The following is a 23,012-nucleotide window of genomic DNA, read 5'->3' on the forward strand; positions in this document are numbered from 1 at the left end:
GTGGCCGTGTAATTACGTTAGTTGTTTTCTTTGACCGGACACCTTAATCTCATGCAAGACTAAGTTGAACTTAACTAAACATGCAACACTCCAAACAATTCGATATACTAGTAGAAACCTCTAACCGAGATCGAGGTGTGGAAGAAAGGAATACCTGATTAGGCCCTTGCTTCGCTTATGAATAGCGTCTTGTTTACGCGTGTTCAAGGTTAAAAATAACAAGTTAGAACACCGAAAAACTTCAAAAAAAAGTTCAAACAAACCTGTGAAAATCCGCAAAATCACCGAGGCACGGTGCGCCATAGAAGCGGTCGTGCGCTCGTGTTCCAGTAACTTAGGGTGGGTTGCGCTCGGTATGGGGGCGGTCACACTCCGTGTACCAGACTATAGGGCGCAGGTGCGCTCCTTATAGGCGCGGTCGCACTCAGTGTAATTTTTGTCACGGAATTTTTCAAAGCTGAAACGGATAACCACAGTATGAATCAAACAAGGGTGGGTGGGTTTAATGGGACTTAAAAATGACTAATCCTACTATGAAAACAATGCTAAAGTGCAACTAAGATGGCAGCGGCGCCATTTGATAAACTGTAAAATGAATAGCTTACCTACGAAATGAACGATGAAACTCAAAACGTAAGTAAACTAAAACTATCTTATGTGTCTATTTTTATCAAAGTTTCTACTCTCAAATCTATCGAAATAGAGTGGAGTAACAAATTCGTTCCACTCCTAGTGCTATAGCATGGAATTGTTTTCTAATCTAATTAATCGGTCTTTAAGTCAATGAGAGCTTTACGAAGGGGAATTATACTACGATGCAATATGAAAAGCAATATGTTAAATGTCACTACGAAATATATGGAAATACTAATGTTTTTGAATCTAGATAAAGAATTAGAGGGGAATTGAATCCACCTCGAATCCAACTTAATCACCTAGAATAGACTGTTGTAATCCAATCCTTACGTCCTTACGGTAAGAATTGCTTGTTCTAATCCCTAATTAACATGGCATTTCTACCAATTATAACTAGCATGTGAGGTCGTCCACCCATTCTCATGGCGAAACACGACCTTCTAGAATGGAATAGACTCTACAACGCTTCAACACTATACAACTAAGTTTTCATCAAGGCTTCATCAACCCCTCTAATGGAGGTTTTAGCCTTGATTCATCAAACCATCATTTCCCATTGAAATTGAATACAACATATTACAAAGATTCTAACTTTATGAAATTTAACTAAACAATAATCGAAATCTAATTAATAACTAAGAATTGAATGATAACAAGAATTGAAATTAGATCTAATGAATTGTAAATGACAAAAATTGAAATTGACAAGAATAACTATTTTATTTATCTAATCAATAAAGAACAATGATTTAAAGTTTTAATCTAAAACAGGGAATGAAATTCTAAAACTAAGATCTAAAACTAATTAATGGAGGCTACTAATCTAATTTCTAATCTAGGTCTAACTATCTACCATTAACAAAGAGTGAAGCTTTGGTTCTTATACATTCAGATCCAAAAATCGTGCATGGGCTTGGAGCCATGTTTTGGGCCAGAGAATCAGGCCCAAAACCCAATTCTTTCAGTCCAAAAAGGCCTCTTAAGCTGCAGTTGGATTCAACAGACTTTTTGTCCACTTTTGCTCCTCTGCTTGGGACAAGGCTTAGAGCATTGGAAAGCTCTTTTCGAGCCGGTCGTTTTGACATAAGTTAGGCCCAATTCCGAGGTCTGAGTCCAAAGATATGGTCTTCTGAAGTTCTGCTGACTTTGTGCACTATTTCTGCCCGCGTCGACTTTTCAGCTTTTGATCGGGCTTTAGAAAGGCTTTGTCTTCTTGAATCTTGGCCTTTAGTCACGGAAGTCCTTAGTAACCGACCTTTGCTCCTTTATCTCGCTAAAGTGGCACATTTTTGCACATAATGGACTTTGAAGCCTGAAATACATAAAAACACGTAATCAGTGTTAACTCTTAATTATTACTCACATAATTGGTCTAAAAGTATGACTGTTACAGGGTTAAAACTACAGTTTTGGGCTCTTATCAATATGCAATGAACAATACTATGAAATGCAGTGGCAGGTCCGTTTCTGAAACTTTTGGAATAGTGTCCCTAAGTAAGTCCTCACAAATGTGCCAAGACAAAAATACTCTGATTTTTCCACTCAGGTTTTGCTCACTCCAGTGTGTAGCGGGCACACTTTTCCTCTCAATCTCAATGATGTCCAAAGGAGCCGAGGTCGATCAAACACATCTGCCAATTACTATCATACCAACCTATTCCTAATTGAGCTAAAGGTCTTTATTAGGTGTTATGTATGGCTTAGGTGCTAGTTTAAGAATAAATGGAATGGATAAACAAAATAGACAAGTCTAAGAAAATAAGGTCTTCAAATTATGTAACTAGAGAAAGCCTTGTTCTTACTTTGCTTCTACACTTTGTTTCCATCCTTAGCTTTTTTGTTTTGGCTTTTGACTCCTTTAATTCTGTTTTTGGAGTTCTAACTTTTTATTTTATTATTTTGGAAACTTTCTTTTATTTTCTATTTCTTTTGAAACAACTAACTAATATTTATTTCTACACAAGTTTTTCTCTTCTCTTTTACTTCATTTCATCCTATTTCTTAAACTTATCAACTGGGTAGGCTATTTGTATTTTTATTCGGTTTGTTTTTATAAGGGGTAAAGAATGTATGGTTTATGAAAAAGCTAATGAAAGGCTCAGTGGGGCGACTAGTGGAAAAAATATTCTTAGGTTTGAATTTTTGGCTATATCGATCGCAAGATGGCCTAAATTCTCTTTTAGGATATGGTATGGTGATCAAGCAAGTAGACGTGTGTTTTCTCTACTCGAAATTACTTCTCCCTTGTGTCATCACTCAGATATTAACTCGTATGAGGCTTCCAGGCTAGATTCTCATAGGATATGTAAAATTAAGCACTCTAACCTAGGTCTCAGAAAAGTACTGCCAACTACACCCATGATGTTCATGCAAGACATTTATGAAAAGATGCAGAGACTATTACCTATATATTAACCTAAGTTTCTAAGAACTACTCTTAATTCGAATGCTAACTGAGATTTCTAGACTATAATCATCATAGAAAAGGAAACAATACCATTACCCCTAAGTGCATAGTATAAATAAGTTTTATTTTTTGCTAAACAAAACATTTTGTTCCCACCCCCAAACTTATTTTAGACATTGTCCTCAATGTTGACAGATATGCTCAACTCTAAAAATTAATAACATGGACAAGTAAAAGAATAAGGAAAGAAGTTACCAATAGCTCCATGAACGAAAACTAAAGCTCGAGTCACCTGTAGAAATTAGTACCTCACTAAAGATATAACATTGATAAAATAGAAAAGGAACCATTATTACGACGACTAACCTGTGGCACATATCTCATTCCATAGAGTTACATGTCTCCAAAAACACGGAGACAGGTGCTAAAGTGGAATGCATGAGATATGCGAAAGGTACACACGACTCAAAAATAAAAACACAGGTTGCCTCCGCTCGGTCCGGCGGGGTTCGACCTTTCGCGGTCAGGTCGCGGGGTTCGGGGCAGCGCCCTGATTTTTTTTTTACAAGCCTGAGCGTGCACGCGCTTAGTTTTGCCTTGCATAAGGCGTGACCCGCGCCCTAGTCTTGACCAACTTATAGTACTTTGAGGGCTGGGTGCGCTCGGTTTTTGTCTTATATAGGCACGACCCCCGCTTTAACCTTTACCAACTTACAGGACTATTAGGGCGGGGCGCACTCAGTTTTGGCTTGCCCAAGGCGCGACCCGCGCCAATGCCTATTTCTGTGACAATTTTTTTTTTTTTTTTTTTTAAGAGAAAAATCTATTGTCGTTTCGTGCTCTCGACCTTTAATTTGGCTAAGTAAGATGCCAACAACACTTCAAAAGAAATGAAAAGCAATAAAACATACATGATACTCAATCAGTCATGATAAATAGGATCAAGAAGACTTACCTCTTCCACATCCTGCCCAGCCAAACCGTCAAGGTAAGGTTTCAAACGTTGACCATTTACCTTAAACACACGACCATCCGTAGGATCTTCTATCTCAACAGCACCATGAGGAAAAATAGTTTTAACAATGGAAGGACCAATCCACCTAGAACGTAACTTACCTGGAAAAAGTCTCAAATGAGAATTATATAGCAAGACTTTTTTATTAGGTTCAAAAGACTTTCGAAGAATAGATTTTTCATGAAAAATCTTAGTCCGCTCTTTGTAAATCTTGGCGTTCTCATATTCCTCATTCCTTAACTCAGCTAGCTCATTCAACTGAAGTTTTCGTTGTGAACCAGCCTTACACATATTAAAGTTAAACGTTTTAATGGCCAAAAAGCACGATGTTCCAATTCTACAGGCAAATGACATGCCTTTCCAAACACAAGCCTATAAGGAGACATACCAATAGGAGTCTTATAAACAGTTCTATAAGCCCAAAGAGAATCATTAAGACGTTGAGATCAATCCTTACGGTCAGGTCGTACAGTCTTTTCTAAAATCCGCTTAATTTCCTTATTCGATACTTCAATTTGGCCACTAGTTTGAGGATGGTATGTGGTAGCAAGCTTATGAGTAATAGAGTACTTTTTCATTAAAGATTCAAATGCTCGGTGTGTAAAATGAGTACCATTATCACTTATAATTGCACGAGGAGTACCAAAACGAGAAAATATATTATATTTTAAAAAGTTAACTACGACTTTATGATCATTCGTTTTACATGGCACCGCCTCAACCCACTTAGAAACATAGTCTACGGCAACAAGGATATAAAGATAACCAAAGGAAGGAGGAAAAGGACCCATGAAGTCTATACCCCATACATAAAAAAGCTCCACAATTAAAATAGGAGAAAGAGGCATCATGTTCCTATGGGAAATATTACGTGTACGCTGGCATATATCACAACTCAAAAAAAACTCATGCGCATCCCTAAACAGAGTAGGCCAATAAAAACCACATTGCAAAACCTTCGCATCCGTCTTGTTAGGACCAAAGTGACCACCACATGCATGGTCATGGCAAAAAGAGAGAATACTATGAAACTCACTCTCAGGGACACATCTCCTAACACTCTGATCAGGGCATGACTTAAACAAGTATGAATCATCCCAGAAAAAATTCCTACCCTTCAGCAAGAAACTTAGATTTATCCTGTTGTCTCCAATGAGAGGGAAACTGTTTTGTTACAAGATAGTTAACAATATCTACATACCAAGGCGACTGGGATATAACAAAAAGGTGCTCATCAGGGAAAGATTCATTCACAAGCAAAATATCAGTAGAAGATTCTACTATAAGTCTAGACAAGTGGTCAGCTACCACGTTCTCTGTACCCTTCTTATCCCTAATCTCTATATCAAACTCTTGCAACAAGAGTACCCAGTGAATCAAACGCGCTTTAGCATCCTTCTTAGTAAGGAGATACTTCAAAGCCGAATGATCAGTAACATGACAACCTTAGACCTTATGAGGTAAGACCTAAATTTGTCTAAAGCAAACACAACAGCTAACAACTCTTTCTCAGTTGTAGTGTAGTTCATCTGTTCATCATTAAGAGTTTGACTAGCATAATAAATAACATGGGGCAACTTGTCAAACTGTTGACCTAAAACAGCCCCAACTGCATAGTCAGACGCATCACGCATTAACTCAAAAGGCTCACTCCAATCAGGCGGTTGTATGATAGGAGCGGTAGTCAATAAATGCTTAAGCTTCTCAAAATCTTTCAAACAATCATCATCAAAGACAAAAGCGACGTCCTTACCAAGTAAATTGCATAAGGGACGAGAAATCTTACTAAAGTCTTTAATAAAACGTCTATAAAATCTAGCGTGGCTAAGAATGACCTAATATCTTTCACAGTCTTAGGTGGTGGAAGACTAGAAATGACATCAACCTTGGCCTTATCGACCTCAATTCCTTTATTAGAAACAATATGACCAAGAACAATACCCTGTTGAACCATAAAATGACACTTCTCCCAATTCAACACAAGATTCTTCTCCCTACACCTAATTAACACTAGTTTTAAATGGTGTAAACCCTCATCAAAAGAATCCCCAAACACTGAGAAGTCATCCATAAACACCTCAAGAAACCTTTCTACCATGTCAGAGAAAATACTAAGCATGCATCGCTAGAAGGTACCAGGTGCATTACATAACCCAAAAGGCATACGACGGTAGGCAAAAGTTCCAAAAGTACAAGTAAAAGTAATCTTTTCTTGATCCTCAGGTCTAATACATATTTGGTAATAACTGGAATAACCATCAAGAAAACAATAGTACTTATGACCGGCTAACCTCTCGAGCATCTGGTCAATAAACGGAAGGGGAAAATGATCTTTCCTAGTGGCCAAATTCAACTTACGATAGTCAATGCAAAAACGCCACCTGATAGTCATACAGGTGGGCACTAACTCGCCCTTTGAATTCTCAACTACTGTAAGCCCAGACTTTTTAGGGACAACCTGAATAGGACTCACCCATTTACTATCGGAGATTGGATAAATGATACCCGCATCTAACAACTTGAGAACCTTGGCTCTCACTACCTCTTTCATGTTAGGATTAAGCCGTCTCTGAAACTCACGGGTTGGTTTAGCATCCTTCTCAAGATGAATATGATGCATACAATCAGTTGGGCCTATACCATTAAAATCAGTAATATTCCACCCTAAAGCTGCTCTATGCTCTTTAAGAACCTTAATCAATTTACCCTCTTGTTCACTATCAAGATTAGAAGCAATAATAACCGGTAAAGAATCATCAGGTCCCAGAAAAACATACTTAATAGTATCAGGTAATGGTTTCAACTCTAGCTTAGGAGGACTCTCTATGGAAGAGACTAGAGTAGACTCAGATGGAGTCAGAGGCTCTATTGTGGCTCTCCACGTATCAGTTTCTAAAATTGGGATTGCATCAAGCAACGCATTAATTTCACAAATGACATCATCTACATCACAACCACTACCAGAATTAGTTAAGCAAGCCTCAAGAGGGTCATCAGAATAACTCTCCAAGAAAGTCTCTTAAACTATACTATCAATAAGATTAAGATCCCAAAAATCATCAGGTTCAGGGGGTTGTTGACCCACATTAAACACATTAAGTTCTATAGTCATATTCCCAAAAGATGATTTTAACACTCCATTATGATAGTTAATAATAGCATTAGAAGTGGCTAAAAAGGGACGACCTAAGATTACCGGAATATGGTGTTTAGGATCTTGAACAGGTTGTGTATCTAGAACAATAAAATCAACAGGGAAATAAAATTTATCAACTTGAATCAAAACATCCTCAATAATACCATGTGGAATCCTAATAGACCTATCTGTCAATTAAAGAGTAATTGGCATAGGTTTCAACTTACCAAGACCAAGCTGTAAATTAACGCTAGCGCCTAGATCAAGTAAAGCCATCTCAATCATATGATCACCAATAACACAGGAAATAGTAGGGCATCTCGGATCTCTAAACTTAGGTCGGGTTTGGTTTTGGCTAATAGAACTCACTTGTTCCGTAAGGAAAGCTTTCTTGTGCACATTCAACTTACGTTTTTGTGTACACAAATCTTTAAGAAACTTGGCATAGGAAGGAACTTGTTTAATGGCATCAAGTAATGGAATATTAATTTGAACCTGTTTAAACATCTCCATTATCTCATCAAGGTTAGAACCTTTCTTAGCCTAAATCAAAAGTTGGGGAAAAAAAGCTTTAGGTATATAAGATAGCACAGGGTTAGTCTCCACAACAATAAGAGGTTCTACACCCTACTTAGAAGTATTACGTCTATTAGATTCACTCACCTCACTCTCCTCCTGCTCACACTCTATAGGATCAGATCTGACCTCAGCGTCCTTAGACATCTCAACCCTATTGTCAACATATTTTCCACTCCTAAGAACAGTAATAGCCTTGGCTTGCTCCTGGTGAGCCCGGTTTAAGTTAGAACTTATTTCCAACTAACTCCTCGGATTAGCCACTAGTTGACTAGGAAACCTACCCTTGCCCCTTTCATTCAAAGTATTATCAATTTGACTTATGGTGATTTCAATCTTCCTAATAGCTTGAGCATTATCCTGAGTAGCCGTTTGACTGGCTTGCATAAACTATTGCGTTGTGTCCTGGAATTTCATGGTGTTTTGTGTTAATTGAGCAATGGCCTCTTCTATTGGTGAAAGTTTAGGTGGTTGAGGTGCATACTGTGGTGCCGGGTTTGAGTTACCCACGGGGCCTCCCTGATGTATACCCTTAGACCAAGACATATTGGGGTGGTTACGCCACCTAGGGTTATACGTGTTAGAAAAATGATCATTGCCTGGCTTTTGGTATGAATTAAAAGCATTGACTTGTGCATTTACGCCAGGGCAATTATCTATAACGTGGTCAAGACTTTCGCACAAAAGACACCCAGAGGCATCAACATTGTTAACTGGAGCTAGAGAGTTTGCCTATTTTTCTAGCTCGAGAGCTTCAACTCTTCTAATTAAAGCGGCCATCCTAGCGTTTGTGTCGAATTCCTTGTTAATGCGGAACAAACCATTCTGTGTAGTACTACTAGTCACCTTCTTAGGCTCACGACCAGTTTCCCATTGTTGGACCTTCTCAGAGACTTCTTATAAAAAGGTATGCGCTTCTTCTATAGTCTTATCACAGAAATCCCCAGTACTCATGGTCTCAATCATAGCCTTAGAATTAAAATTGAGACCCTCATAGAGAATCTGCACTAGCCTACCGTTCTCTAGGCCATGGTTAGGACACTGCAAGAGCATGTCCTTAAACCCCTCTATACACTTTCGTAATGACTCTCCATCAGTTTGGCAAAAAGATGACAAGTCTTTTCTAAAATTAGTCGCCTTATGATTAGGGAAAAAGTTCTTTAAAAACACAATGCATAACTTTTCCCATCCCATTATGGAATTCGATAGGAGAGTGTGAAACCAACTCTTGGCTTTTTCTTTAAGAGAAAATGGGAACAATTTTAATTTTATAGCTTCGTCACTAAATTGTTAAAGTTTAATAGTCCCACAAATATCCTCAAATTCTCTCACATGAAGATATGGATCTTCCTCCTCCATTCTCTTAAACTTAGGAAGGAGCCCCAGCAGATTGAGCTTCAACTCAAAGTGATTAGCATTGGTTGGAGGTGGAATGATGCAAGATTTTCGGGTTGTCCTAGTAGGATATATATATTCCTTAATAGATCTAGGTATTTGGGCAACCACGTTATTGTTATTACCCTCCATGTCAGCAAAATTTGGTGTATTGCCAACAAATGTTACAAGTACCTCTAACTTGGGATGCCTACTTCTCCTAAGGAGTGTGTGTTCAATCTCAGGATCAAACGGTGCAACAGGTGTGTTATCAGACCGAGTTACTACCATAAACTACTTCTAAAACCTAAGACTCTAATAAAAGATGTAGATGATTCACACACAAACAATACCAAACAAAAATTCTAACCTAGATTGAATTTTAAAACTTGTTTAATATATATTTGCTCCTAAACCCAAATCACACGATTCCCAGTTCTTGTGCAAAAAACACCGTCACTCGATCCACGCGTAAAAAGGGTTTTCGTAGTAAGAGGGCTAAAACCTGTCCTAATGCAAGATGCCTAAGGCTGGTCAATATGATTTAACCTTCCTAAATGCAAGAAACAATAAAACAAGCACAACCCACGAAACAAACAAAATTCAACCCCACAAAGGAAAAAGACGTACCTCCGGCATGAGCCTTCGAGGGCTACTTGCAACGCAGAGTGACGACAGCAAGCAACTTCACAAAGTCCACCACAAAGTCACGATGATCAGCTTTGTAAGAAATTTTTTTTGCTTACTTATCTGCAAAAGATAACTAAAATTAGACACGTAAACTATGAAATAATATAACTACGACTAAACTTAAACTACAAATCACGTTAAATAAAACTTTAAAACTCAATTGTATTACAACAATCCCCGGCAGCGGCGCCAAAAACTTGATAGGAAATTAACCGCCCTAAATAAACAGGCTAATTAAATCCTATTTAACTTATACTAATACTCACAAGCGCACGAGGTCTATCGTAATAGGGATTGCTGTCTAGGGACAATTGAATACTAAAATATTATTTATCCTGATTCGATAATATTTGTTGATTTGAATTAATTACTACTAAAACTATTTTACTTAACTATGGTCTAAAACGGAAATAAACTAAATAATTGGGGTTCTATTACGTGGAGAGAATACTAGGACTATGACTCCATCTTAAACCATTGTTTGTATTTGTATGATTGGATTCTCTATTTCAGTTTTTATACGAGTAGCATTGGCAATGAGTATTGACTGTCATCTCGATGATATGAATGTGGTAATTCTTAATTGATAAGTGTCTTCTAACGGTTCAACACTAATGTCAAGGTCACATAAATATTCGTCTTCTTACAGCACGAATAGTACACAATCTGGACTTAAATAGTAAAAACGTGTTTAACTAATAACAAAAGTGATCAAACAATATCGCATGCATCACATACCATATGAAAGACTTTTTTTTGCTGATTAATCATAAACGGTGAAGAGTTTATATAAATATGAAGTATACTGAAAATCAAAGAACCAATCCCAAACACAAACAACCAGTTCCAGACTTCGTCTGTCCTAATCTGGAGTTAACTACGCATGGTATTTCGAACAACCAGGATAGAAGAAAGTAAAGTTATTAGTAAAACCGATATCTTGATGTGCTCGTCTGGCTTCGTCTTTGTCTTCGTCTCTTTCGCTCCAAAGCTCTCCGTCTGTTCTCTACTGGTTTCTAGATCTCCCCTCTTTTCAGTTCCACTTCCCCTTTATATCTTGATTCGGTTAGGGTATTACTTCCTTTTGTGGTATGGGATATCTTGTCGGTTTTGATTTTTGGAAGCTTTTTATTCAGTTTGAGGGAAGGTTTCCTCTTTCTGTTCGTGAGAATGAGAGTTCGAGAAGGAAACTAGAGCTTCGATTCGGTGGTCCGGTAAGCTGATTTGGTGAGTGCGGCCTTTAATTGCACATGGGATGATGGAATAGTTCTTGGACCTTAACTCCATTTAGGCCCATATTCCCACAAGCAGATCCTCGCCTTATGACTTTGAGCTCATGACCATTTTGCTCAATTCAAATACTTAAGGGCCCAACGAAAGGTAAATAACCCAGTAGTACACCAATACTATTTCAAGCACCTCTACTGAACTGCACAACCAATCTTTCGCCAACCAAACCAGGAACTCACGTATCTCATCAGTTTCGACACGTTTGGTCGAGTTAACTCCAATTCCTGCAAAATCACTAAAAACGTACTAACTAAATCAAAACAAATAAAGTAAATGGACTAACTGATATAAAATTGGTAGTAAATAATGTAACATTTACATGCTTATCAACAACCCAAGAGTAGCTCATTATAGCTACACCACATTAGCAACATGCTCACATAACCCATATTCTCACAACCTTGCAATTTTAACTTCCAAAAACAAGTGGATATGGAAAAATACAATGCTAAACAAATAATACCACCCCCAAACAAGTCGGGAAGGTGGGATTCATGAAAAATAGAAAGCATTCTTAGACAAAAATTAAATTAACTCAAAATTGAAATAACAACCAAATACAGAATTCAATATTAACTACTTAACTTACAACTCGGGATAAAAATTATTCTACTAAAAATAGGGAAATTTCCTAACAACAATAATCTAATTAACAACTAGCCATGAGATGAGGATGGGCCAGAGCCATCCGTCCTACGTCTACAACGCTCATGCCTGTCAGAGTCAGCGGAAGAAGAAGCCTCATGAGGTGGCAATCGTCATAGAACTTCTACTTGAAACGTGAGTTGTTGTTCCATAAAAGCATCCATGGCTTCCCAACGCTCCGTATTGCTCTGGACGAGAGTCTCCATGTTCTCCTGGATATCCTGGTGACTAGCACTGAGCAACTCAATATTCTACTGCAGCTTAGCTTGGTTACTGAGAACGGTGCCCTGCCTAGTCTAAATAGCCTCACATAGGTCATTTAGAGAATGTTGGCCTGTATGAATCGTCTCATACTGAGTATGGAGATTTCACAGGCCACGATGAAGTAATGAGATGTGGGCTACATCCGTAGTAGCCTTTCCAAAGCATCCGCATCAAAAACATCGTGTCGTCCTCATCATCCTCATCCGGTGTTATCTTAAAACGCCTAGCTTCTGGCAAATTCCACTCCCTCTTAATACATTCTCGATAGATACGTGCATTTTCATTCAACTTCAAATTAATCTTGCCAGACTTCAGAACACCTCCCCAATACATCATAACCTTTGTAATCAAAGTAGGGAAGGGTGCGGTCGACTTACTAACAGCCTTAATCTCATTTAACAAACATTCAAGGATGCAAAACCTATACCTCCTCTTCTGAAGGGTCCAGAGAACGTGCAGACAACTCAAATTAATGTCACTAGCTTTCGTAGTGGCAATAATATTTCGATGAACCCACTGAGCCACAGCTAATTGGTTCTTTCTCAGAGACGTCTGCCGAACACAGTGCGAGTTCAGATTGTAAACTCCCTCCAAGACAGTCTCCTTCATCAAAGGGCCAATTCCACCGAGCTGAGATTCCTGCATTGTGAGTACAATGGGTCTTCGATCAATGCCAGTAATCTCATACAAAACTTCTGTCGTCAACTCCCTCCGACTACTATTTACCTTAACAAACACCCAACCACCATCTATCTCTCTCTTTTTATAGAAATCATACACCAAATCAGTGTGATAAAAAGCCTCCTGAGAATACCACAAACTATGCCACTTCCTAATAACCATTTCGGCACCGTAAAAGGGGAAAAATTGTGTTTGGGTAAAAGCTTGTTCCGGAGGAATCTTTGGTGGGGGAGGAGCCATTAAGTTTTGCATTTTGAATTTGGGGTGAATGTAAGGTGGGGAAGAGTTTTAATTCTATCGAAAATTGGAGTGGGTGGAGGTTATGTCGCGGTTTTTTTTTTTTTGGTCGATTTCTTGGAGGCGGAGAAGAAGAACTCGCGAAGGGTTTTCTGTCTCTTTTTTAGTTTTTTAAAAATCATGTGCAAGTCACGTGACTATGTAGGGATAACCGGTAGGGCCCAAGCCCAAAACAACTTTCAAAACACCCATCCTGTCCTATGCCACGTAAAATTAAAACTAAAATTTCTGATTCATTAACGATCCGATTTTGGCGAATAAGCTATGAAAACGATCAGCAGAGAAAGTACAATCCAATGATCTATAGAAAACTCAAATCTAACCGTGGTTGACATATAAAAAGATAGGAAACGCCTCAAAACACGTGAATGACATAAGTTATATGATCATAAGAAATCTAAATTCATAGATAGTTGCAACCCGAATCAAAATATGACTAAACGGCATAAACAATAAGAAAAGGAAGTTGAGTGATCAAGAAAGGAAAGACTAAACACCCCACTCCCAAACAAATTTTTGAAAACAGGGTTTAGAAAATTGGTTTTAAAACATGGGTCTTTTAAAGTCAGATTCCCGAGATTTGTTAGATTATTATTTATAGGGTTTTAATATTTTTTTTTTTTTTTATGAATAACGTTTAATATAAAGGAAAACAATAAAACAAGAAATACATAAATCACTCCATAGAGAAACATGACCCAAAAACTGAGAAAACATGCAAGAGTGGAAAGTGTGAATTATGTTAAATGTGGACTTAGGATACGATACTTACAGCCACACACTCCAAAGGGAGGGCACGGTTACCTTAATGGTGTACTTACCAATATATGGAAATGAGAGAAAGTACACCAAACATCAAAGGTCAGTCTTCATAGATAGGGTCCTGTAAAAGGACATCCTCCACATGTGAGGACAGTAACTCGTGAAAATGTTTTAACCGTTGGCCATTAACTTGAAAGGTACTGTTGTCCTTGGGATTTACCAAGGTGATTGCCCTGTAAGGGGTGACTTCAGTAACCAGAAAAAGACAAGACCAACGGGTTTTTAATTTTCTTGGGAAAATATGCAAACGGGAGTTGTAAAGCAAAACCTTTTGACCAAATACAAACTCTTTACGCAATATCTGTTTATCATGAACACGTGTCACGTTAGCTTTGTAATCCTTTGCGAGATCATAAGAATCACTACGGATTTCTTCAAGCTTATTTAATTGTAATTTGTGCTTGACACCCGAATCATCAATATTGAAGTTAAGGCTTTGTATATCCCAGATAGCACGGTGCTCCAATTCAACGGGCAAGTGACAAGGTTTTCCAAACACAAGTCTAAAGGGAGACATTTCTATAGGAGTTTTAAAAGCTGTCCGATCAGGATTGACTGTCGTTTCTAATATTTTTTAATTTTCCCATTAGAGACTTCTACTTGGCCACTAGTCTATGGATGATAAGGAGTAGCCACCTTATGGGTAACTCCGTACTTTTTAACTAACAAAGCAACAACTCTATTGCAAAAATGCGTTCCGCCATCACCGATGATGGCCTTAGGGATGCCAAAACGACAGAAAATGTATTCCTTCACAAAAAACACAACTATCTTATGGTCATTACTACGGCAAGCCATGGCCTCCATCCATTTGGAAACGTAGTCCACGACAACAAGAATATAAATAAAACTATGGGAAATAGTAAAAGGACCCATGAAATCAATGCCCCATATATCAAAAATTTCTACTACCATAATGGGATATAAAGGCATCATATTACGTTTAGTGATACGCCCAAGTTGTTGGCAATGAACACACGTCTTGCAGTGAACTTGGGCATCATTAAAAATAGTAGGCCAATAAAAACCACATTGAAGAACTTTAGCTGCCGTTTTCATACCACTAAAATGGCCACCACACTCTTTGTCATGGCAGAAGGATAAAACCTTATTATATTCCCACTGGGGAATACAACGACGAATAATCTGATCCGCACAATAGTTAAAAAGGTAGGGCTCATCCCAGTAGTATAGCTTAACCATGGCCAAAAATTTCTTACTTTTATTTCTTGACCAAACATCAGGAATAATATCATAAGCTAAATAATTCATAATGTAGGCATACCAAGGTGCAGAAAAAATAGAATAAAGATGTTCATCAGGAAAAGAGTCAGGTATGGACTCAGAATCACTATCACTATCATTAAATAGTCTAGATAAGTGGTCGGCAACTACATTTTTAACCCCTCATTTATCCTTAATTTCTAGGGTAAACTCTTGTAGGAGAAGAATCTATCGGATCAATCTCTATTTAGCATTCTTCTTGGAGAGAAGGTTCCTAAGAGCTGCATGGTCAGTGTAGACTAAGGTCTTTGAACCAACCAAATAAGGGAGGAACTTATCTAAAGCATAAACCACAACTAAAAATTCTTTTTCAGTAATAGTGTAATTGTGTTGAGCATCATTTAAAGTCTTACTAGCATAATAAATAACAGTGGACTTATCATCTAGTTTCTGGCCTAACACAGCACCAACAACATAATCGTTAGCGTCACACAAAAGCTCGAAAGGTTTAGACCAATTGAGAGACTGTATAATCGGTGCAGATGTTAAAGTGGCTTTTAAAGTTTCAAAATCTTGTTTGCAGTCATAATTAAAATAAAATATGACATCTTTTAAAAGTAGATTAGTTAAAGGCCTAGCTAATTTTAAAAAATCATTGATAAAACGCCTATAGACACCTGCATGGCCTAAAAAGGCTCTAATGTCACGGACAGTCCTTGGTATAGGTAGAGATGCTATTTTATTTAATTTGCCATTATCTACTTCTATGCCATCACTAGATATAATATGACCTAGCACTATTCCTTTTTTAACCATAAAATGACATTTTTCCTAATTTAAAACCAGATTCTTCTCATCACACCATGTCAACACCTTAAAGAGGTTAGACATGCAGTCACTAAAAGAGTCTCCATTGATAGAAAAATCATCCATGAAAACTTCCATTAAGTATTCCACCATGTCACTAAAGATATGAAGCATACACCGATAGAAGGTACTAAGAGCATTACAAAGGCCGAAAGGCATTCATTTATAGGCACATGTTCCAAAATGACATGTGAAGGTAGTCTTGTCTTGATCGTTAGGATCGATAATGATCTAAAAATTGCCAAAGTAGCCATCTAAAAAACAATAATAAGCATGACCAGCTAGACGTTCGAGCATCTGATCTATAAAAGGTAAAGGAAAGTGATCCTTTCATGTCATGGCATTTAAGTGTCTGTAGTCAATACAGGTCCTCCATTTCATAGGAACTCGTGTGGAAACATACTCACCAGTAGCATTACGAACCACGGTAACCCCCAATTTCTTAGGAACTATGTGATTGGGACTTACCCATTCGCTATCGGAGATAGGATATATGATACCCGCATCGAGTAACCGTAAAATTTCTTCCCTAAGCACCTCTTCCATGGCAAGGTTTAACCGATGCTGAGGTTCGCGTGAAGTCTTTGCAGTATCCTCCAAATGTATGCGATGCATGCATACACTAGGGTCAATCCCCTTAATGTCGTCTAGGGACCAACCGATCGCGGAACAATGTTCCCTAATCACCCTAATCAAACGTGCCTCTTCATCAGCAGATAACTGAGAAGATATGATCACCGGATGACTACCATCTGGATCAAGTTGGATATATTTCAACTCAACAGGAAGAGGTTTAAGCACAGGGTGGGAGGAATGAGAAAAAAAGAATTCCGGAGGGTCCTCATCCTGAGTAGTGAAGACTTGCTTAGGTAAGAGGTTTTCAAATTTGGAAGATGGCACGACAGAGGGATCTAAGATAGGAGTAGACTCGAAAAGGGTATTGACTTCCTCTAAGTAGGAGTTATCATCGAAGTCAGAATTTCCGAAGGAAAGGAATTGGTGCATCTGATTCTCTGAAAACATATTGTTGAAATAATCTTGAGCTAAGCTCGATCATGCTAACTTTGCCATCGATAGTCGTATCGGGTAACTGTTGTATCATTTTGAAAACATTTACCTCAACAGAAAGATGGCCAAAGGACATGGATATCGAACCATCGTGGCAGTTTATGAGCGCGTTGGGAGTTGCCAAGAAGGGATGTCCTAAAATGATAGGAACAGAGTCCTTAGCGACTTCTGTGTCTAGGATAACGAAATCAGCTGGATACTAAAAATCTTGAAATTTAACCAGCATATTTTCAACCACACCCTTAGGATACTTAAGAGAATGATCAGCTAATTGCAATGTTATTTTAGTTGGTTGCATCTCTTAGAGACCTATTTGTTTATAAAGATAATAAGGGAGTTGATAATACGTAAAATGAATAGCTTTACGACGAAATGAACAATGAAACTCAAAATGTAAGAAGAACTAAACTTAATTACGCGTTGCTATCAAAGATTTCTATACTCTTAATTCTATCGAAATAGAGTGGAGTAAAAAGTTCGTTCCATTCTTAGTTCCTTAGTATTGAAGTTTTCTACAATTGACTAGTAAATCCAAAGTCTAATGAGAGCAATTGTGGGAATTATACTACGATGTGAATTAAACTAGACGTAATATAAAGATTATAACTTTCTTAAATTTAACTAAACAATAATTGAAATCTAAATTAATAACTAAGAATTGAATAACAACAAGAATTGAAACTAGATCTATAAATTTAAATGACAAAAACGAAATGAACAAGAATAAACTATTTAATTTATCTAATTAAATGAAGAACAATGATTCAAAGGATTAATCTAAAACAAGGAAATGAAACTAATTAATTTAACTAAATTGAAATTCAAACCTAGATCTACAAGCTATTCTAATGACTACTTTTTATTCTAACCTATCTGGCTATCTCTAACTTAAGAGCTAAGTTTTTTTTTATGCAAAGGAGGAGACCAGATCCACAATTTCGTGCATGGGCTAAGGAGCCATATTTTGGGCCGGAAAATCGAGCCCAAAGCCCAATTTCTTCAGTCCACCGAGCCCGTTTCAGTTGGCTTTTACTTTTGTAGACTTTTTGTCCACTTTTTCTCTTTTGATTAGATCAATGCTTAGACCGTTGGAAAGCTCTTTCCGAGCCGGTCGTTTTGACGTACGGTAGGCCCAAATCTGAGGCCTGAGTCCAAAGATATGGTCTTCGGAAGTTCTGCTGACTTGTGCACTGTTTCTACCCGTGTTGACTTTTGCTTTTGACCGGGATTTACAAAGGCTTTGTTTCCTTGAATCTTGACCTTTATCACAGAACTTCTTAGCAACCAACCATTGCTCCTTTATCTCACCAAAATGGCACATTTCTGCACATAATCGACTTAACTACCTGAAATACATAAAAACGCGTAATCAGCATTAACTATTATTTATTACTCGCATAATTGGTCTAAAAGTATGATTATGCAGTCTGCAGTGGGCACACTTTACCTTACAATCTCAATGACACACAAGGAAGCCGGAGTTGATCAAACACATCTGCCACTTATTATCACACTAACCTATTCCTAATTGAGCTAGAGGTCTTTATTAGGTGTTGTGGGGATTAGGAGATGGTTTAAGAAGGAAGGAAATGGATATTCAAATTAGGACAAGTCTGAGATAATAGAGTCTTCATATTATGTAACTAGAGAAGACCTTGTTCCTTACTTTTGCTTCTACACTTTGTTTCCATCCTTAGCCATATTTTTCTTTTTCTGTGGCTTTTGACTCCTTTGATTCTATTTTTTGGAGTTCTAACTCTTTATTTCCTTTTATTTGTTTCTTTTTCTATTTTTTTTTATTTAGATGGAAACTTTCTTTTCTTATTTGAAGCGATTGACAAATTCTTGATTGGTCTTTCTCTTTTCTATTCTTCAACTCTATTCTCAGACTTATTTAAAGAATGGGTAGGCTGACTTTTTTTTTTTTTTATTTGTTTGTAACAGGTTAAAGGATTTGCGGTTTATGAAAGGCTAAGGAAAAGCTCAGAGGGGCGACTAGCGGAAAATAATTTCATAAGGGTTGATTTCTGGCTATATCGATCCAAAGAGGGCCTAAATTCTTGCTTAGGATATGGTATAGTGATCAAGCAAGTGGACGTGTGATTTCTCTATCCGGATTTTACTTCTCCCTTTGTCATTTCTCTAATGTTTCACTCATATAAGGCTTTAGGCTATATTCTCACAGGATTTGTAGAATAAGTACTCTAGCCTAGATTTCAGAAACATGATGCTAACAATCATGGATACTCATGTAATATATTTATAGATAGATGCAAAGATTATTACCTACATATTAATCTAAGTTTCTAAAAACTATTCTAATGCAAAAGCTACGTGAGACTTCTAGATTATTAAGAGCATAGAGAAGGAAAACAATACAAATATTCCTAAGTGTATAGCATAACTTTTTATTTTTATTTTTTTTGAATTTTTCAAATTTTTTATATTTTAACTAGAAAATAAGTGCATATTATACATATCTATATCCTAACAGATGCCTTAATTACACGTGTTTCTATGCTCCCCCCAAACAAAAAGCATGCTTTGTCCTCAAAGTATTTTAAATAAAGAGGGTAGGAAAAATACCATTGAAACGCGTGAAATTTTGGAACATCTGCAAAACAAGGTTATAACATACTAATATAGAAAATAAAAACTGACGCAACTCTATAGGAGTTCCACCCGTTATGGGGTTTATAAGAAATTATTTGCTTGGGACATAAGCAGACACTAACTGAAACTAAAACTTACCTACACTCCCGCTTACTCGTCATCCTCATTATCTAGAAAGAAATAAGGTTCCTTCACATCCTGTCATGCTATGATAATTTGCCAGGCTTCACGCCATTTATCATCTATGATAGCTAAACTATTAAGCGCCACTTGGTCGGATGGGGTGTAAGGTGCAACCAGATGAGGTTGTATCATCCACCGTTGCCAAGTCATTGTATGGAAAGATCGAATAATACTATTGGTGGGTCGCACAGTGTCGACCCCAACCCAATCCATGAAACGGTTACAAAAAATAGAGAAGAAACATAGCATAATTCGATAAAGTAAAATAGGCATAAGAAGGTACTTATGCTTCATGCTATGGGCTCATGCTAAACTAGATAGTAAGGTTCGGGGAAGGTCATAGAACATACGTCCCGTGGCTAAAGCAAGGAAAACGCTGCAAGTGGCTTCCTTCATAGAAGAAAAACGCCATTCCCCTAATATGTTTAGCATGATCCAAAACATAACAGTGCCCACGTTCATGGAAAGGCTACCAAGGGCGACATTGTATTCCCCTTGGTCCTCAATACGGAAAATTCCTGCCCCATAAGCTTCATGCAAAAACTCATAGGTGTAGACATACATATTATATACCCAATATCCCCATGCGTTTTGTATTTCAGCGGGCATAGCAAGTCCGAGAACAAATGCTAGTAAAAACCTGGTAATTTCCATTGGTTCATCCTCAATGATGATGGAGAACACTTGTTCTCCATTTGGTCTATCAAAGAACATGCAATTATCATAAAAATACGATGTAAGTGCGGGAGAATAAAGTTCATCAGGTCTTACCATTAACGATTCCCAGCCGACGTGTATGATCACCTTGCGAAACCAAGAACCATAGGCGGTGCTTTGGAATAAGTTTTCTAAAGATTGCTCAAGGATGACTTTAGGAGTTGTCATCTCAAAACTACCTTCTAAAACAGCCGCAACTATCCTGGAACAACCCTCAGAAAACTGAAAATTTTTGGTACCCACAGGGGTCAGGGGTCCGGGTGCAGGGTGCGTTTAACCTATGCCTGGGGTGGGCGCAGGTGGCGCTCTGGTGAATTTCAAGTTCCAGGCACTTGGGCGCAGGTGGCGCTCACTTTTTGCCTAAAATGGGTGCGGGTTGCGCTCCGGATGAAAACTGGAATTCCAGTGTTTTGGGCGCAGGTCGCTCGAGTTTTGAAGAGGCGCAGTCGCTCGGGGGGTAGGAGTTTTCAGGATAAGATAGGGCGCAAGCTTCGGGGACCTGATAGGCCGAAGTGTGAAGGAAAAATAAGGGAAATTAGGAGTGAAAAGTGAGAGATGAATGTGAGAGATGTGTGTGTTGTGTAGAGAATGAATGAAGTTTATATAGGGTTGGGTTTCCAAAGGAATCGGGAAATTTCCAAATCATTTTAAGGCAATTGCCGGAAACAGAAATTTCCAAAACCGGAAACGGAAACAAATCATATTCCCGATTCTATAACAACCCTAATATCTTTTATACTGGATTTAGAATAGTAACTTCTAAACTCTCTTAGATTTTCTCCTACCACCACATCTAATTATAGGTATGCTAATTACGGCAATATTCTCAATCCATCACTCCAAAACAACTTCTAAAATGGAGTATCATATAACAAATCATGCTAAAATAAATAATACCACCCACAAACAATTCGGGAGGGTGGGATTAACAATAAAAACAACGCACAATTCGAAAAGAACCACAGTAAATTAAAATAGAAATTCAAATAACAATTAACTACCGAATTCAAATTTAACTACTGAATTTAACAACTTAACATCCTATCTACTAAAAACAATAAAAACAACATCAAAACAACAAACAACAAGAAATCTAGCTATGAGATGGGGAAGGGATAAGAATAAGAAGTTTAGTGATCAAGAATGGAAAAATCAAACACCCCACCCCCAAACAATTTTTTTTGAAAACAGGTTTTTGAAAATTTGTTTTAGAACATGGGCCTTTTAAAGTCAGATTCCCGAGACTTGCTAGATTACTATTTTTATAGTTTTAAACTTTTTTACTTTTTATGCATGATGTTTACTATAAGAAAAATGAAAAGCAATAAGGACATAATTCACACTATAGAAGAACATGACTCAAAAATCGAGAAAACATGCAAGAGTGGAAAACGTGAATTATGTTAACCATGGACTTAGGATCTGGTACTTACAGCCACATACTCCATAGGGAGGGCCCGGTTACCTTGGTGGTGCACTTACCAATATATGGACATGAAAGGAAGTACGCCAATGAATAGAATGAGTCTTTTATAGTCAGATACTCAAGACTTTAACAAATAACTAGATATATATATATATATATATACCCTGCAGTTTTCCATATATCAACAACCTAAAGAGTTGTGGGTCTTTCCATTAATATATAATGCCCCCCCAAATAGAATCAAGCACCAAGATTTTCTACGATGCAACTTAGTAAAATAAAAGTGAAGCCTGGTAGACCTAGAATGTAACCGATCATGCATCTTCTTCTTCATCTTTGAACGAGAGGTTGTCCAAGTGAATGAGTGTGAAAAAATAGGTGGTTGTGGAAGATATGGTGGATAAGGATAAGTATTAGAAGGAAAGAATGGGAATGTGGGTTTAGCACAAAACTCATTCATGGTGTAGGTAGGAACTGTCTCAATTCTGAAAATGTAGGTGTCATATGCCTTTTCTTCGGAAATTATTTCTGTATTAGGCGGATTTAGAAAATCATTAAGCACAGGAGAAACAAGAGGGTCAAGTGCAAACTCCATGTTCCTTTGAAAAGGTGGAGGGTGGGGAATATTGGTGGTGGAAGATGAATGAGTGACGGGTGAATGGTGCTCAGGTAGAGCTCTCAGGTCTAAATCATCAGAAGCCTCGAGATGTGCAAGACTTTCCTCAATAGGTTGGGTCAAAATAATCAATGGGATAGAGGGTTAAAAATTCATCTTCCGTCATAGCATCAAGGGATGAATGGATATCAATAGGAGGGGACTCTCGCGGTGGCGAAGAAGAGTTGCAAAAGATGCTAAGGAAATCTTCCTCGATTTTGTCTACTACCAGGGAGTCATTGTTAAAGTCGGAATTTCCGAAGGAAAGGAATTTTTTCTTCTGATTATTTGGAAACGTGGTTTTGAAATAATCTTGAGCTAAGCTCTCGATCATGCTAACTTCTCCATCGATAGTCGTATCTGGGAACTATTTCGTCATTTTGAAAACATTTACCTCAATAAAAAGATGTCCAAAGGACAAGGACA

At 37.7% G+C, this 23,012-nt stretch overlaps 1 protein-coding gene across 1 annotated transcript; it reads right to left on the bottom strand.

Annotated features, from left to right (window-relative positions):
* Positions 1–3,965: 3,965 nt before the first annotated feature.
* Positions 3,966–4,349, bottom strand: LOC147488103 (uncharacterized). The gene has a single exon (XM_086574263.1). It carries the CDS (start codon positions 4,347–4,349, stop codon positions 3,966–3,968), a length of 384 nt encoding a protein of 127 aa, XP_086430389.1.
* Positions 4,350–23,012: the final 18,663 nt, after the last annotated feature.

Source organism: Coptis chinensis, chromosome 7 (genome assembly GCF_015680905.1).
Source record: "Coptis chinensis isolate HL-2020 chromosome 7, ASM1568090v1, whole genome shotgun sequence".
Classification (NCBI taxonomy): Eukaryota; Viridiplantae; Streptophyta; class Magnoliopsida; order Ranunculales; family Ranunculaceae; genus Coptis; species Coptis chinensis.

Coding starts and splice junctions, on each gene's coding strand:
- LOC147488103 (XM_086574263.1), bottom strand. CDS start 4,349: ATGTGTAAGGCTGGTTCACAACGAAAACTTCAGTTGAATGAGCTAGCT.